At 42.6% G+C, this 15,971-nt stretch overlaps 1 protein-coding gene across 2 annotated transcripts in view; it reads right to left on the reverse strand.

Annotated features, from left to right (window-relative positions):
* SREK1 (splicing regulatory glutamic acid and lysine rich protein 1) overlaps window positions 1–15,971 on the reverse strand; it is a 78,624-nt gene that overhangs the window by 23,315 nt on the left and 39,338 nt on the right. The window contains exons 3-5 of one of the 2 annotated variants that reach the window (XM_040340050.1): window positions 5,096–5,223; window positions 1,363–1,395; window positions 155–361 (exon numbers count right to left, since the gene is read on the reverse strand). In XM_040340050.1, coding sequence (XP_040195984.1) covers window positions 155–361; window positions 1,363–1,395; window positions 5,096–5,223 — 368 coding nt within the window. The remainder of the gene's footprint in view (window positions 1–154; window positions 362–1,362; window positions 1,396–5,095; window positions 5,224–15,971) is intronic. The other variant, XM_040340056.1, reaches the window with a different exon arrangement.

Genomic DNA, 15,971 nt, shown 5'->3' on the forward strand with positions numbered 1-15,971 from the left:
ATACATAGGTCCCGCGCTCATATGTAAACGGTGATAGTGTATCGCTGCAAACATACATCCAAGAAAAATTAATACACAGCAAATATACAACATGTAAATATAGACAGACAGACATGAAAGCTGTGCAACCGAGACTACATTAAAACAGAAATACCTGCGAGTTTAAATTTCCGACATAAATCGTTCTTCTGATTTCGTCCACTTTTGTGGGGTCTACATTTCCCATTAATGGTGGCTGTTGCAGATCAGCGAGTGCTGGTATGGCAGGTGTGAGAGCTGGCAGGACTGGGGCAAGAGCTGGAATAACCGGTTCTAAAGGAGTGGGCAACGTAGCTGCCAATGTGGTAAATGGCATGCTGAGCTGCACAGAAAAGTGTATAGTTTGGGTTAATAAAATGATCTGCAAAGTCTACAGAAGGACTTACTGAACAACAAAGCTGCTGATCACTTACATAAAGTGGTAGTAAACTTATTTATTCTACTTTTACCCACAGGCAAGCTTATAATAAAGCTTACCTTAGGTAAAATGAATATCTCCTAAACATATACCGTTTTCGGAGATATGCCAGTGAGCATCCGCCAGTGATGTGACCAGCGTATGTGCTCTGAAGGAACGGCATACCTGTGCCGTTCCTTCAGCGCTGTGTGCCGTGGCCCGAGACTCTACATCATCGCAGCACGGCCATTCAGGTAGCCATAGCCTGCAAACCCAGAAGTCCGAGTGAAGATGGAAGCCCTGTCAGCAAGGACAGCACGCTGCTGGAGGGATTAGTTGTAAGGCAAGTCTCTCATAATGTGCATACTAGCACATTATCTTGCAGGAGGACTGGCCTTTTTTTCCCCCAATTTCCTTCTCCATTTACTACCGCTTTAAAGTTCATAAACCAGAAGTCTGATATGGTTGCCCCATTTACAAATTATTAAATGATGCTTCTGTATGATAAATATTACAGAATAAATGCACGTCCAATACAAGAAACAAATATTTCTCCCAAATCTACATAAAATTAGTTCAAAGATGGCTGCACACACCTCTGACAAGCCTCAAAGTCTTGGAAGGATTGTTATTTTTATTTATTTTTTGTGCTGTGGTATGTGCTGGATAAGTACATGCAGTTTTTAGTAAGCTGCCTTTTTTTTTTTTTAATAACAATACAGAACCTGCTGCTGCCAGGGCATCCACCTTTAGAAAGCCACCAACACCACAGCCTGTCCTGGCTGCACCTTTCTCAGTCACAGGTCCATCAAGCAATTCCAAAAACAGAGGTAGATATATACTATATACACATGCTCACTATAAATGACACAAAGGGATTTCAATCCAGCACCAAATGATAGAAGAAAGGGTAAAAAGGCACTTACCAAGGGTACATCCACTTTATCTCTTCTTAGAACCTAGAAAGTCAAATAAATGAATAGTAGCTATTACAGGAAAAAAAACAAAAAAAACATATCTGACAACCAAATACACATTCTGCCTAGAAGCACAACATACTGACATAAATGGCCAGCCAAAATGGAAAAACTAAAAGTAGAGATAAACAACTGAAGCTCAGCCTCATAAAATAATTATTTTTTGTACCAAATCCAGTCATTACATTGCTTAATGTAGGGGTCGCTAAAATGGAATTTTAGGTTTCCCTGTAAAATTATTTTCTTGGAGTACATCAAGGGAAACAGGGCATCTTCTGTGACAAGGTGGTTCTACGGCCTCAGCCGTCATTTTTACATATGGTAAACTCTTCATTCAATCTCAACTAGGATTTATTTTTGCTGTCTTTCGGTTCTAAGCCTGAGACAGAGGTAAAAAAGTTATTCACACTATGGATGCAGTTTGTGCTATTAGGTGTAACCTGAAGTCAACTACTGCCATTTGGATTCCCTTTTTGTGCTTCCCAGAAGGCCCAAGAAAGGGTCATGCAGCTTCCAAATGTATAATTTTTTGTCTTGGTGATGCCAGTGTGTGCAAGGAGAGGAGAAGAGATGTACACACAGTGAGGGGGCTTTTAAGTCTTACGGTTGGCTCAGTGCAGAGCCAGGGCTGTCCAAAAAAATAAAAGAGACAACATTCCTCAGCGCAGAGAGATAATTCTTAAATCAAAAGGAATGAACTTCTGTCTGTAGATGAGGGCAGTTTAACCACTTAAAGACTAAACCTTTTTCTGACACTTGTTGGTTACAAGTAGGGATGTCCCGATACCACTTTTTTCGGACCGAGTACAAGTACGATACTTTTTTTCCCCATGTACTCGCCGATACCGAATACCGATAATTTGTTTTTAAAATGCAGCCATGTGTCTCCCCCCAAATGCAGCCTTGTGTCTCCCCCCAAATGCAGCCTTGTGTCTCCCCCCAAATGCAGCCTTGTGTCTCCCCCCAAATGCAGCCTTGTGTCTCCCCCCAAATGCAGCCTTGTGTCTCCCAATATCTACTTTGTGCAGGTCTCCCCCCCAAATGCAGCCTTGTGTCTCCCAATATCTACTTTGTGCAGGTCTCCCCCCAAATGCAGCCTTGTGTCTCCCAATATCTGCTTTGTGCAGGTCTCCCCCCAAATGCAGCCTTGTGTCTCCCAATATCAGCTTTATGTAGGTCTCCCACGCGTCTAGTTGTTTGGCGCTCAGGGAACATAACAGCTTTCATTTGAATAGCTGTGTGTTCCCCGCTGTGTGTCGTCATAGCCCCTCCCCCTTGTCCGAGCACTTTGATAGACAGATAACCCGTCCAATCCTGGGACGGGTGATCTGTCTATCAAAGTGCCCGGACAAGGGGGAGGGGCTATGACGCACGGCGGGGAACACACAGCTATTCAAATAAAAGCCGTTATGTTCCCTGAGCGCCAAAAACCTAGACGGCAGGGGAGCGGCAGCAGCTCTCCTCCAGTGGCATGTTATACATACCCGAGGACTGCTCTGCTCTCTGCCTCCACTCAGAGGAAAAGAAAAAAAAAGTATCGGTGAAGCATCGAGAGCATTTGCGCGAGTACAAGTACTTGCGCAAATGCTCAGTATCGGTACCGATACTAGTATCGGTACAACCCTAGTTACAAGTTAAAGTCAGTATTTTTTGCTAGAAAATTACTTAGAACCCCCCATACATACATACATATGTATATTTTAGCAGAGAGCCTAGAGAATAATATGGTGGTTGTTGCCATATTTTATGTCACACGGTATTTGCGCAGTGGTTTTTCAAACACAATTTTTGGGAGAAAAATTACACTCGAATAAAAAAACGACACCAAAGTTAGCCCAATTTTTTGTGGATAATGTGAAAGATGTTACGCCATGAGAATCGTGATCTTTATTCTAAGCAAAAAAATCATGATTCTCTTTTTATCCAGAATCTTGTAGCTCTAATGAAAACCAAAATATTTACTCAAGTGGTTCAGTGGATGTAAAGAGCTGATGTAAACTGATCTGTTTTTCCTGACTGAACTGATGAAAATCTGTAGGCATGTGTGGAAGGGGCCTTATGGTTTATACTCATAGCTTGCTACAAAAACTGTGAAGCACTGCCTAATAGGGGGGGGCTTATAACTAGTGGAGACTTCCTGTCTTTTTTTTGCAAGTGTCCCATCACCTGAAGTTGGCAGAATAACTTTTATGTTACAAGTCCAGTCATCACATTGCTTGATGCAGGGATTACTAAAAACAGATTTAAAGTGTTACTAAATTCGAATTTGTTTTCCTTTATTAACCACTGTTCAGCTTTTAGCGATTTCGCACTTTGAATGACAATTGCGCGGACCGCATTGCTGTACCCAAACAAACTTTTGACCATTTTTTTTTGCCACAGGGCTTTCTTTTTGTGTTATTTAATCACTTTTTTTTTTTTGCTAAATGCAAAAAAAAAAAAAAAAAGTTATTCTCCGTGTTTTTTTTTTTTTTTTTGCAAAACTTTTGTACGTTTTCTCCTTCACTGATGCGAGTGATGAGACAGCAGCACTGATATGTGGCACTGCTAGGCATCACTGATAGGGCTACTCTCATAATCACTGCACTGATCATCAGTGCAGATCCCCAGTCACGATTATCGTCTCCTCTACTCACGCTCTGTCAGCAATTACCGGCACTTCCTAGTTTCACTATGATTGGACACAGCTGATCACATGGTAAAGAGCCTACGTCATTGGCTCATTACCGTGATCGCAGATGCCGTGTGCCGGAGCAACACAATACACTACCAATCACAGAGTAGCGCTTGTTCTGAAGGACGTCACAAGCTACCGCCCGGCCATCGTTTTGCCATGGCCAGGCAGGATGTTGTTAAATTGACACGTTATACTCACCTGCTCTGTGCAATGATGTTGCATAGAGGCCCTGATTCCCCTTCTACTAGGGTCATCTGCCAGCAATCTTAGCGCCTCCTTTTCTTTTTGCCCCCCCAATAGCAAGCTGTCTGCTATGGGGGCACATAGCGTTTGCTTGCTGTGTGTATATGAAGTCCCATAGACGCACAGCGGGGGTCAAGCCATGCCCCGCCCCCCCCCTCACTGCAGCTGTTGCCAATGTTCGATTCCCCATGTGAAGGGGGGGAGAAGAGATGCAGCCATGGACATTGCTGAATCTCTTCATCTTCCTCTTCATACGGGGAAGGGGGAGGACAGAGAAATATAAAACAATTTTGTAGCTTTAGCATCACTTTAAACTAGGGATCGACCGATTATTGGCGTGGCCGATATTGACTTTTTTGGAAGTATCGGTCACAAAACAAACCCTATATTACCGAGATTGCTTCAAGGTGTTCTACCGGGGCTGCATGCATCACCCTGGTACCATTCTTTAGAGCAGATGGTCAGCTTTATTGTAATAACAACCAATGTGGCTCAGCAGCCGCTCGGTCTAGCCAGACTACAGTTCCACTCCAATAATACAATTGTATATATGCACACACACTACTACATTTTATGATCATGATAATTCCAAAATTAACCTGCAAGGTTTTTTGTCAAATTGAAGCCCAAAGTTCAGGAAAAGCTTTGCTCTGCACAAGGAGAAAATTTTCATTTGTTAATTTAAAAAATATATATAAAAAAAAAAAAGAAAAATTCTTCACACCACCGACCTATTTTAGAAAACACAGCTGAAATACTCACAGAAGCTAGCGGAGATGGGGTTGGAGTAGGCGTAGGTATAGGAAGCAAGCCAGCTCCAGGAAGCAGGCTAGATAATGAAGGAACAGGGGCCAACAGAGAGAGGGCCTTAGATTCTTCTGGTATTTTACCTGTAGAGGAAAAAACTCAATATTACCAAAAGACAATGTAAAATCCTCTACTGCCTCATTTTAATTGACTACATAAATCAAACCGAAAAGAACAAATGCTTAGCAAGAAAGAATAAGAACTTAAGGTATTTTCTCCCCCTCTTGTTCATTACCCTGATCTACAAGGAAATTAAATAAAAAAGTGAGGGAAACTGGAAAGACTAAATCTCATCAATGGAATATTACTTATAAAATTGTATAGACAATGATTGAACACTTTGTGCTATGGGTCACCTGTACTGGAAACTTATGGTTCATGAACCAAACGATATCAAGCATGGAGCCTTTTCCCAGGGCGCTGTTTTCACGCTGATCGAAAGTTGTGTTACACATGACAACCGTTCGTGTTGGCTGCATCACTAATAGCACACAGAACATCAGATACAGAAAAGAAGAACATTTTTTAAAGTTTAATCCCCAAAAATTGCAAGGTTCCAAATTTGTTCAAATAAATAATGAAAATAAATTGAAAGAAAAGCATGGAAGAAAAAAAGAAAAAAAAGAGTACATGTTTTAACAATTAGTGGCAATCTACTGCAAGCTACAGTTCTGTCACTGTACATACAGTACTAAGGCTTACATGTGTTGGTACATTGGCTAACAGCATGCAAGGCAAATAAAGGGCATCGCAGCCCCTGAACCTAAATCGTGAACAAGAAATTAAGTGCAGTTCCCTGTTCATTTTCTGTGTCTACATAACTGACATCCATGGTAGAATGATCTTTTAGAGAAGCAATAATATTGCCAATGCTGGACTGGTAGCCGTTAAAATCAGGACTTTTTTGAACCTGTGAACAGATTGGATTCTGGGTAGAATAAACGTGGGGTCCATTTTATGTTTTTAACTAAAAATAAAACACATTTCACATCTCTGCAATACATGCAGCATTTTTCATGACACAACAAGGGGAATTGTGCAAGTACAGAAAAGATCTCCCGACATGCAAGAATCCAATGTGCTTTTAAATTTCCATTGACCCGACAACACCGTCTCTGCTGCCATAAAGTACTGAGCAGCGCTTTCAGCTTTACTTGGTTCCTTTTTATTGGGCTTAAAGGGGTTGTAAAGGTAAAAAAAAAAAAAAAAATCCCTAAATAGCTTCCTTTACCTTAGTGCAGTCTTCCTTCACTTACCTCATCCTTCCATTTTGCTTTTAAATGTCCTTATTTCTTCAGATAAATCCTCACTTCCTGTTCTTCTGTCTGTAACTACACACCATAATACAAGGCTTTGTCCCTGGTGTGGAGAAAGCCTCTTGAGGAGGCGAGCAGGAGAGTCAGGACGCCCATTAACACATAGCTCCTTTCTCTATCTGCAAAGTAGAGAGCGTCCTGACTTGTCCCTCCCTCCCTCAAGAGGCTTTCTCCACACCAGGGAAAGTGTTGCATTACTGTGTGGAGTTACAGACAGAAGAACAGGAAGTGAGGATTTCTCAGAAGAAATAAGGACATTTAAAAGCAAAATGGAAGGATGAGGTAATTGAAGGAGGACTGCACTAAGGTAAATTTTTACCTTTACAACACCTTTAAGGTGACTGTAAAAGTTTTTTCTTACCTTAAAAAGGTTGTAAACCCCTCTCATATACCCAGTGAAGTGAATAGCCTCAAATTATACACAGGATTAAACAAATCCTCCTGCATAAGTTTTACTTGTTTATCTGCAGTCTTCTCGTCCCTACACCCTTCAAAAGGTGCAGATTTGTGATAAAATCCTTCTGCATTTTGAGTACAGAGGAGGAGGTGGAGAGCTGCAGTTAGTGTGTTAGAGTCGATTGGACGAAAGGGACACACCCCCCTCACATACTTCACAGGAACAAAGGAAGGATATAAAGCGGTGTTGTAAATAGATGAGATGTGTGCTGAGCTCTCCTCCCCGCCACAAATATATGTGTCGCCAGGAAAACTTCTCAGAAGTGACTCATGCCGACAATAGAGGAACGAAGCACCACAGAAAAACGACATTTGGAGCTTTGGAGATAAACAAGTAAACAATTCAGTTATATGTGCTTTGTTCAAATTTCATGACTGGAGGGTTTACAACCATTTTAATGAATTCTGTGCATTAAAGCGGAGGTTCACCCTAAAAAACATCTATGTACCATCCCATCCAGCACACTTGCGTCAGCTATAGTATGTTTTTTTTTTCGCTGTATTTACCGTTTAATCGTTCAGTTTCTTTTTAGACTCCCGCGGGGAGTAGGTGTTCCTATGAAGAGGGGAACATGATTGACGTCCGGCTATGGCGCGTCATGCGTTCCGAAAATAGCCGGACTAGGACTCGGCTCTTCACGGCGCCTGCGCACAGACTAGGAGCTGACTGCGCAGGCGCCGTATATATCAGAGTCCTATTTCGGCTATTTTCGGAACGCATGACGCGCCATAGCCTGATGTCAATCATGTTCCCTTCTTCATAGGAACGCCTATTTCCCGCCGGAGTCTGAAAAGAAACTGAACGATTAAACGGTAAATACAGCGGGGAAAAAAACATACTATAGCTGACGCAAGTATGCTGGATGGGATGGTACATAGATGTTTTAGCGTGAACCTCCGCTTTAAGGTAACAAAAAAAACAAAACACACACACACACACACACATTTCTGTGTGCAGCTTCCCCCTCCCTCAGACTCCCCTTTTACCTCCGCTCTCTCACCTTACTGGCTATTGGCTCCTGCTGCTGTCAATCACAGCCAGTGAAGAGGGAGTGGGGGCGAGCAGTGCTTTGTGTGTCGGGATGGAGCTTGCACAAGTGCCTCAATAGCAAGTGGTTTACTACAGAGGCACTAGGGGGGGGGGGGGCGGGGTAAATCTGTGCTGCCTTGTGCAAAACTATTAAACAGAGCCAGTAAGTATAACATGTTTCTTAATGAAAAACAAAAATACGTTTACAGTCACTTTAAAAGCACCTTTACCTCTCCATAACATAAGTTAGATGTTCTTTAGTGCAGCCTAAAGTGATTGTAAAGTCTCCTTTTTTTCCTATAAAAATAACAAACATGTTATACTTACAAAACCACTGCACAGAGCAGCCCAGATCCCTCTACGGTGCTCCTGGCCCCTCCCTCCTGTTGAGTGCCCCCACAGCAAGCAGCTTGCTATAAGGGCACCCGAGTCACAGCTGCCTGTGTCCATTCAGACACGAGGCTGCGACCTGGCCCCGCCCCCTCATTCGCTAGCTGACTTTGATTAACAGCAGCAGGCGCCAATTGCGTGGCTGCTGTGTCTCAGCCAATCAGGCTGGCCCCGCCCCCTCATTCGCTAGCTGACTTTGATTAACAGCAGCAGGCGCCAATTGCGTGTCCATTCAGACACGGAGCTGCGACCTGGCCCCGCCCCCTCATTCGCTAGCTGACTTTGAATAACAGCAGCAGGCGCCAATTGCGTGGCTGCTGTGTCTCAGCCAATCAGGAAGGAGAATCTCGGACAGCTGAGACACTCGTGGACAAAGATGGGGCTAAGTATTAGGGGGCCATGGAGGGCTACTGCACACAGAGTGATAGAGAATATATATATATATACACACAAATAAAACATACTTTACAACCCTTTTAAGAGAACCGGGCAGGACCACCACCACTGCTTGAGATTTCTGTCAGGATCAACGTGTATTTTTCTATACTTGGTGTGTGTTTAAAGGAATAAAACATGGGGAAATGTGCTAGTAAGCTATTAAGCTATTAGTAAATTAGTACTGTATTTCCCTTTTTTTATGCCAAGGATTTGAAAGATGGTAAAAGGACTTATCATTGTAAACAATTCACTGTACCCACTCAAGAACTGTGTGGCCAAAAAGAGCTTCCAACCTTTACGCCTATTGGAAAGCATCTGAGCAGGCAACAGTTAGCTCTTTGTCCACGCTAAGCAAAAGACTCACATAGATTGTCGTGGGTTCCAGGTGTACTATGGTGCATGTGAACATGAGTAGATGTCTCACCGTTATTCTCACAGAAATATCTGAATGTCCAATGCTGGGGGGGTGGGGTGACAACTTTTGTAGTAGTGATGAACTTGAACTGCACTAGGTATAATTCACCAAATTAAAAGTAAAAAATAAATTAAAAAAACTTACCGTAGGGCTAAAACAGCCACTGGTTTCTGTCCAACCCAAACACCAGTGAAGGTGGTGCTGGACCAGCAGAAGGAACCTTGTTACTTTTCAAATTCTGCCTAAAATCTCCCCTTTTCTTCACATAAAACAGTCATTCAAAATGGGTTCCTACTTCTAGAATTTGTCCACATTGGGTACAAGCTAATCAGGCAACTCATAGTTAACACACTTGGGAACCACCAATACTAACATTTTCGTAGTTAGTGCGCTTTAATAAATATGCAAAAAGATGCAGTACACTTGAAATAAGTAGGGTAAAATATGTTATACTGGGAATTATCATTTGGAGCTAAAAGGGAGACAAAAACACACACACACACAGCCCAATTTACATATATGGATGATAACACTAATTATTTTAATAAAAAAAAAATCATCCAAGTACCTTTTTCCTAATTGATGTACAGCTGTCACATGATCCAACTCTTTCCCAGGCTTTCTGCAGGGAAACATAAGCAGGAGGAGCTTCTAGTCCTCTGCTGCTGGTCACATGTTAAAATAAAAAATAAAAAAAAACAGCCTTTGGAAAACAAAGTAAAAAAATAAAATAAAATATCAATAAACTGTTTGAAACGGTCATACAAATATATATTTAAAATCAAATCTATTATTTTTTGGGAACAACAAGGTGTGGGTGGATTTCTCCCAGTCACACTCCAGCCTGTGTTTTGAAATAAGAGGGAGGCGAAGCCTCCATCAAGTAGTAATTCCCATTGTGTTTAGCTGATTAGCGGGCATGAAGGAGGGAGTGAGTGGCTGGCATTTACCACTGTGTATTAACCACTTAAGCCCCGGACCATATTGCTGGTCAAAGACCAGAGCACTTTTTGCGATTCGGCACTGCGTCGCTTTAACTGACAATTGCACGGTCGTGCGACGTGGCCCCCACAAACCAAATCGGCGTCCTTTTTTTCCAACAAATAGAGCTTTCTTTTGGTGGTATTTGATCACCTCTGCGGTTTTTAGTTTTTGCGCTATAAACAAAAAGAGCGACAATTTTGAAAAAAATTTTTTTTTTACTTTTTACCATAATAAATATCCCCCAAAAATATATAAAAAAAAATGTTTTTCCTCAGTTTAGGCCGATACGTATTCTTCTACATATTCTTCACTAGGGGAAATGACTGATCGCTGTTCATACACTGTATGAACAGACGGTCAGGCATTTCTCCCCTGACAGGACCGGGAGCTGTGTGTTTACACACACACACACACACACACCTCCTGGTTCTCGCTCTGTAACGAGCGATCGCGGGTGCCCGGCGGTAATCGCGACCGTCGGGCACGTGCGCGGGAGTCAGGAGCGAGAAGGGTGCACGCGCCCCTATTGGCTGCTGGGAGAGATGACGTAGATCTACGTGCTCTTGCCCGGAAGAGCCGACCTGCCGCCGTAAAAACTGCGACGGCTGGTCGGCAAGCAGTTAAAGATCGACCAATATTGTTTTTTAGGTGCCAATACGATACCAATATTTCGGCCACCTCTCAGGACAATATTCTGTACATTAACATTTTTTTATACTACTATTTTTTTTTTTTTTTATCATCACTGTTATTGCTGTCACAAAAAATGTAAACATCCCTTGCGATAGGCAGTGACGGGTACTCTTTATGGAGGGATTGGGGGTCTACAAGACCCCCAACCCCTCCTCTGCACTTGAAAGTATTCAAAACGTCAAGATAGGTGTTTTTGAATACTTTTTTTTATTTTACAACTGGTGCCTTTAAGATGCCATTAATCCGGGAAGTGATGTCATGACATAGCTTCTGGGTTACTAGATCTGAGACTCGAACAAAGCATTGGCTTTGTCCGGGTCTTCGGCCAGCTGGTTGCTCGGGCCTCCCGATGGGACGGGAGAGCCCAGGCAAGCGGATGTCCCTTCCTGCTGCTGGCAATAACAACCGCGCTGCTGCTGAGCCCCATCGGTTGTTACTACAACGAAGCCGACCATCCGCTCTAAAGAATGGTACCTGCAGCTGCATGCATCACCCCTGTAAAACCCCTTGAAGCAATAATCTGTATTATCAGTCAAGTTTGCGACCGATACAGATTTTTAGGAAAATGCCGATATCAGCCTGCAGTAAATCGACCTTACTCTTTAGTCACATGGGCTGCTCAGACATGTGATGAGGAAATGCTTAGCATAGAAGCTCACTGAAAACTGAGCATGTGCAGAACTGCAGGACAGAAGAGGGAGATGGAGAACAGTATGATCAACCAGTTTTGCAGAATAGAGAAAATTAATCTCACAGTGACCGAGTATGAGGTTTAGTGACACTTTAAGTTGTTCATTACTAGATCTTTGCAAGAGTTATTTATTTTACTAGTGGCAGATGCCAAGGAGACTGCTGCTTAAAGTTGCCTGAGCCGCCAGCCTTTTGGCACCATGTACGGACCTCCTAAACTCTAATTTTAAGTGTGGTGACCACTTTGAAGCATCCAATTGTAAAGACGAAAATAAGGCCTCACTCACACTACAGGCCGTTCGGGTCCGTCTGTCACGGACCTGAACAGCCGCTCAATGCTCCGAGACATGTCCGCTGACATCCGATCCGCTAAAAACAGACGTATGGGGGCCACGTCCCCATCCGTCCATGCGGATCGGATAAGATCTGATGAAAACGGACATGCTGTCCGTTTTCATCAGATCGCTCCATAGGAAGACAGCGGTGCCCCAACAAGCCCCTCCCCGCTCAGTGAGCAGAGAGGAGCTTGTCATCCGTCGGCTCAGCGGAGCTCTGCGACCAGATCTCCCGCTAAACTTACGGGAACAGGCGGACTCCGTTGCAACGGAGTACGGCTGTGTGAATGAGGCCTAAAACCTATTTAGAAACCTGACTTTTCCTAAAGCATTAAAAAAAAAGCTACAGTTATGCTTTATTTAGCAAAAACAGAGACTTTCTACAGAATATAGAATATTTTATCAATGATGGAAAAAAAATTATGTCGTAAATAAATCTCGTAAGAAATGACATTGTTTCAACTGATAGAAACTAATCAGAGCAGATACTGTACAGGTGCTTAGACTAATGGAGAATTTGCTTTTATTGCTGTACATCAATAATGCAGCAAAACAAAAGCTGGCCATACATTATACAATTTCCTTTCCATTTACCTTCAACTATGTAGTGCAAGGGCCTGCCTGACTGCATACAAATTGAAAGTGTTTAGGTTTGACCTTACACTGCCTTGAAAAAGTATTCATACCTCTCGAAAAACTTTCCACATTTTGTCATGTGGCAACCAAATCTGTAAATGTACAGTATTTTATGCGATAGACCAACACAAAGTGGCACATAATTGCAAAGTAGAAGGAAAATTATAAACGATTTTACAATTTTTTTTTACAAATAAATATGTGAAAAGTGTGGTGTGCATTTGTATTCAGCCCCCCTGAGTCAATAGTTTGTAGACACCCCTTTCTCTGCAATTACAGCTGCAAGTCTTTTTGGGGATGTCTCCATCAGCTTTTCACATCTAGGAGGGTGACATTTTTGCCCATTTTAGGTCTGGACTTTGACATTTTATCACATGAATATGCTTTGATCTAAACCATTCCATTGTAGCTCTGACTGTATGTTTAGGGTTGCCGTCATGCTGGAAGGTGAACCTCCACTTCTTCTATGATTGCCCTGTATTTGGCTCCATCCCTGTCCCTGCTGAAGAAAAGCATCCCCACAACATGATGCTGCCACCGCCATGTTTCACGATGGGGATGGTGTGTTCAGGATGATGTGCAGTGTTATTTGCACATACAGTTTTGCTTTTAGGCCAAAAAGTAACATTTTGGTCTCATCTGACCAGAGCACCTTCTTCCACATGTTTGTTGTGTCCCCCACATGGCTTCTCACAAACTGCAAATGGGACTTCTTATGGCTTTCTTTTAACCATGACTTTTTTCTTGCCACTCTTCCATAAATGCCAGATTTGTGGAGTGCACGACTAATAGTTGTCCTGTGGACAGATTCTCCCACCTGAGCTGTGGATCTCTGCAGCTCCTCCAGAGTTACCATGGATCTCTGCATTAATGCTCTCCTTGATCAGCCTGTCAGTTTAGGTGGTGGACGGCCATGTCTTGGTAGGTTTGCAGTTGTACAATACTCTTTCCATTTTCGGATGATGGATTTTTACAGTGCTGTGTAAAATATTGAAAGCTTGGGATTTTTTTTTTTAATAACCTAACCCCTGCTTTAAACTTCTCCACAACTTTACCCCCGACATGTCTGGTGTGTTCCTTGGCCTTTAGGATGCCGCCCCTGGGTGTACCAAGATGGCTGCAGCTTCAGAGATAGGCCGAAGCCAGGGACTTTCCTATGGCCGAGGCTGCAGAGCGCTCCGCGGATCGCGTGGTGTGCCGATGCAAACAGGATAATCCCTTCAGATCACGGATCGGTGACGATCCATTGCACCACTAAAACGGAGCATGCATTACACACAGGTGTACTCCATTTACTAATTAGGTGAATTCTGAAGGCAATTTGTTCCACTAAATTTTATTTAGGGGTATCGGAGTAAAGGGGGCCGAATACAAATGCATGCCACACTTAAGATATTTGTAAAAAAAATTATTGGAAACCATTTAACATTTTCCTTCCACTTCACAATTATATACAACTTTGTGTTGGTCTATCATATAAAATCCCAATAAAATACATTTACATTTTTGGTTGCAAAAAGACAAAATGTGAAAAAATTTCAAGGGGTAGGAATACTTTTTCAAGGCACTGTACATTACAATTTTTTTCTAAATCCAAAAGGAACATTGTACAAGATAATTGTATCATGTATGGCCAGCCAGAAAAACTAGCAGGAACTGGAAGGCAATGTACATCAATTTTTTGAGTATTTTCATACATTTTAATGCACGTTTATGTGTGAACAGGACCCCAACGTTACTTTCCAGTGACCCACAAGAGACTTTTAAAGACGGATTAAAAAAAAAAAAACGCAGAAAACAAAGAACTTGCCAATAATGCAAAATCTGTAAATATAATACAATATTAAAATGAACATTTAACTCTGTCAACAAACAGCATGTAAATTGCCCGCTGTAAACAAGGCTAAAATGTGCTATTGCTGAACGCAGCGGGCCACATTCTGAGTAAGGATACGATGGAGTATCCCCAGGATACTCCATCGTATCTCTCTTCTTTGGCCCGTGTATCTATGCGACTGATTCTTAGAATCATTTTCGCATAGATACACTTAAGATCCGCCATGTGTAAGTCACTTACACTGTCAGGTCTTAAATGTAATTACTCCGCCCGCCGCTAGATGGCGTTTACGTTCAGGTCTCATTTGTTTATGCAAATGAGCCTGATACACCGATTCCCGAACTAATTCGCGTCGCGTAACCGTCGCTGACTTTGTTTGCGCAAGCGTAAACTTACCCCTGCTATATGAGGGGTAAGTTTACGCAAGTCCCACGTAGGCCATGTTAAGTATGGCGTCGGGTCCGCGTCGTGTTTTTCCGTCGGCTACATTGTTTCCCTAAGTCGTTCTTGAATACGACTTTACGTCAATGACGCACACGTCGGTGTCATTGACGTTTTACGCCGAGAACTGGAGCATGCGCACTGGGCTATTTCAAGCCCGGCGCATGCGCAGTTCGTTAGAATCGGGGGCGCGCTTAATTTAAATAGAAGCCGCCCCCTTGGAGATACGCGTGGCTACGCCGGGCCATTTACACTCCGCCGCCCCAAACTACGGAGCAAGTGTTTGGGGAATACAGCACTTGCTCCCGTAGGTTGGGGCGGCGGAGTGTAAATGGCTTACGCGCCGCCCGCGGGTAATCTAGGAGAATATGGCCCAGCATGTTTCTGTCATATTTCTAAAGAGACGTTCATACATTCATTTCGATCCGTCTACAAACGGTTTTACATTAACCGCTTAAGGCCCGAGCCTCTCTGAGATTTGTTGTTTACAAGTTAAAAACATTTTCTTTGCTAGAAAATTACTTATAACCCCCAAACATTTTTTCCTAACACCCTAGAGAATAAAATGGTGGTTGTTGCAATACTTTGTCACATGGTATTTGTGCAGTGGTCTTACAAGCGCACCTTTTTTTGAAAAAAATTGTCTTATTTTTTTTATTAAAAAAAAGTGTAACAGTAAAGTTAGCCCAATTATTTTTTATATTGTGAAAGATAATGTTACGCAGAGTAAATAGATTCCCAACATGTCACACTTCAAAATTGCGTATGGCCAGCTTAAAGCAGTAGCTTTAAGAGAGTTGTGGATTTCCATTGTACAGTAATGCAGGTCAAACAAAAGGAAAGGGCCTTGTACATGAGCCTTTAAAGTGGGAGTAAACTCCCATGGTTGATATTTACCTATTGGTAAGCCTTAGGTAGGTTAGCCGTATGGCTTACCTACAGGTACAGTAAATATCGCAAACTTGCAACGTTTAGGGGATGTCTACTTGTGAATAGGCCGGTGACGTCGCCGGTGTATGCACTCTGAAGGAATGGCATGCCTGTGCCATGAATAACAACTTCTGCGCAGTGTGGCTAATCAGACCAGGTGAAGATGGAAGCCCTGGCAGTAATTCACATAATGTGCTAGTATGCGATACTAGCACATTATAACTTTACTTGCAGGTTAAA

This window comes from Rana temporaria, chromosome 1 (genome assembly GCF_905171775.1).
Source record: "Rana temporaria chromosome 1, aRanTem1.1, whole genome shotgun sequence".
Lineage (NCBI taxonomy): Eukaryota > Metazoa > Chordata > Amphibia > Anura > Ranidae > Rana > Rana temporaria.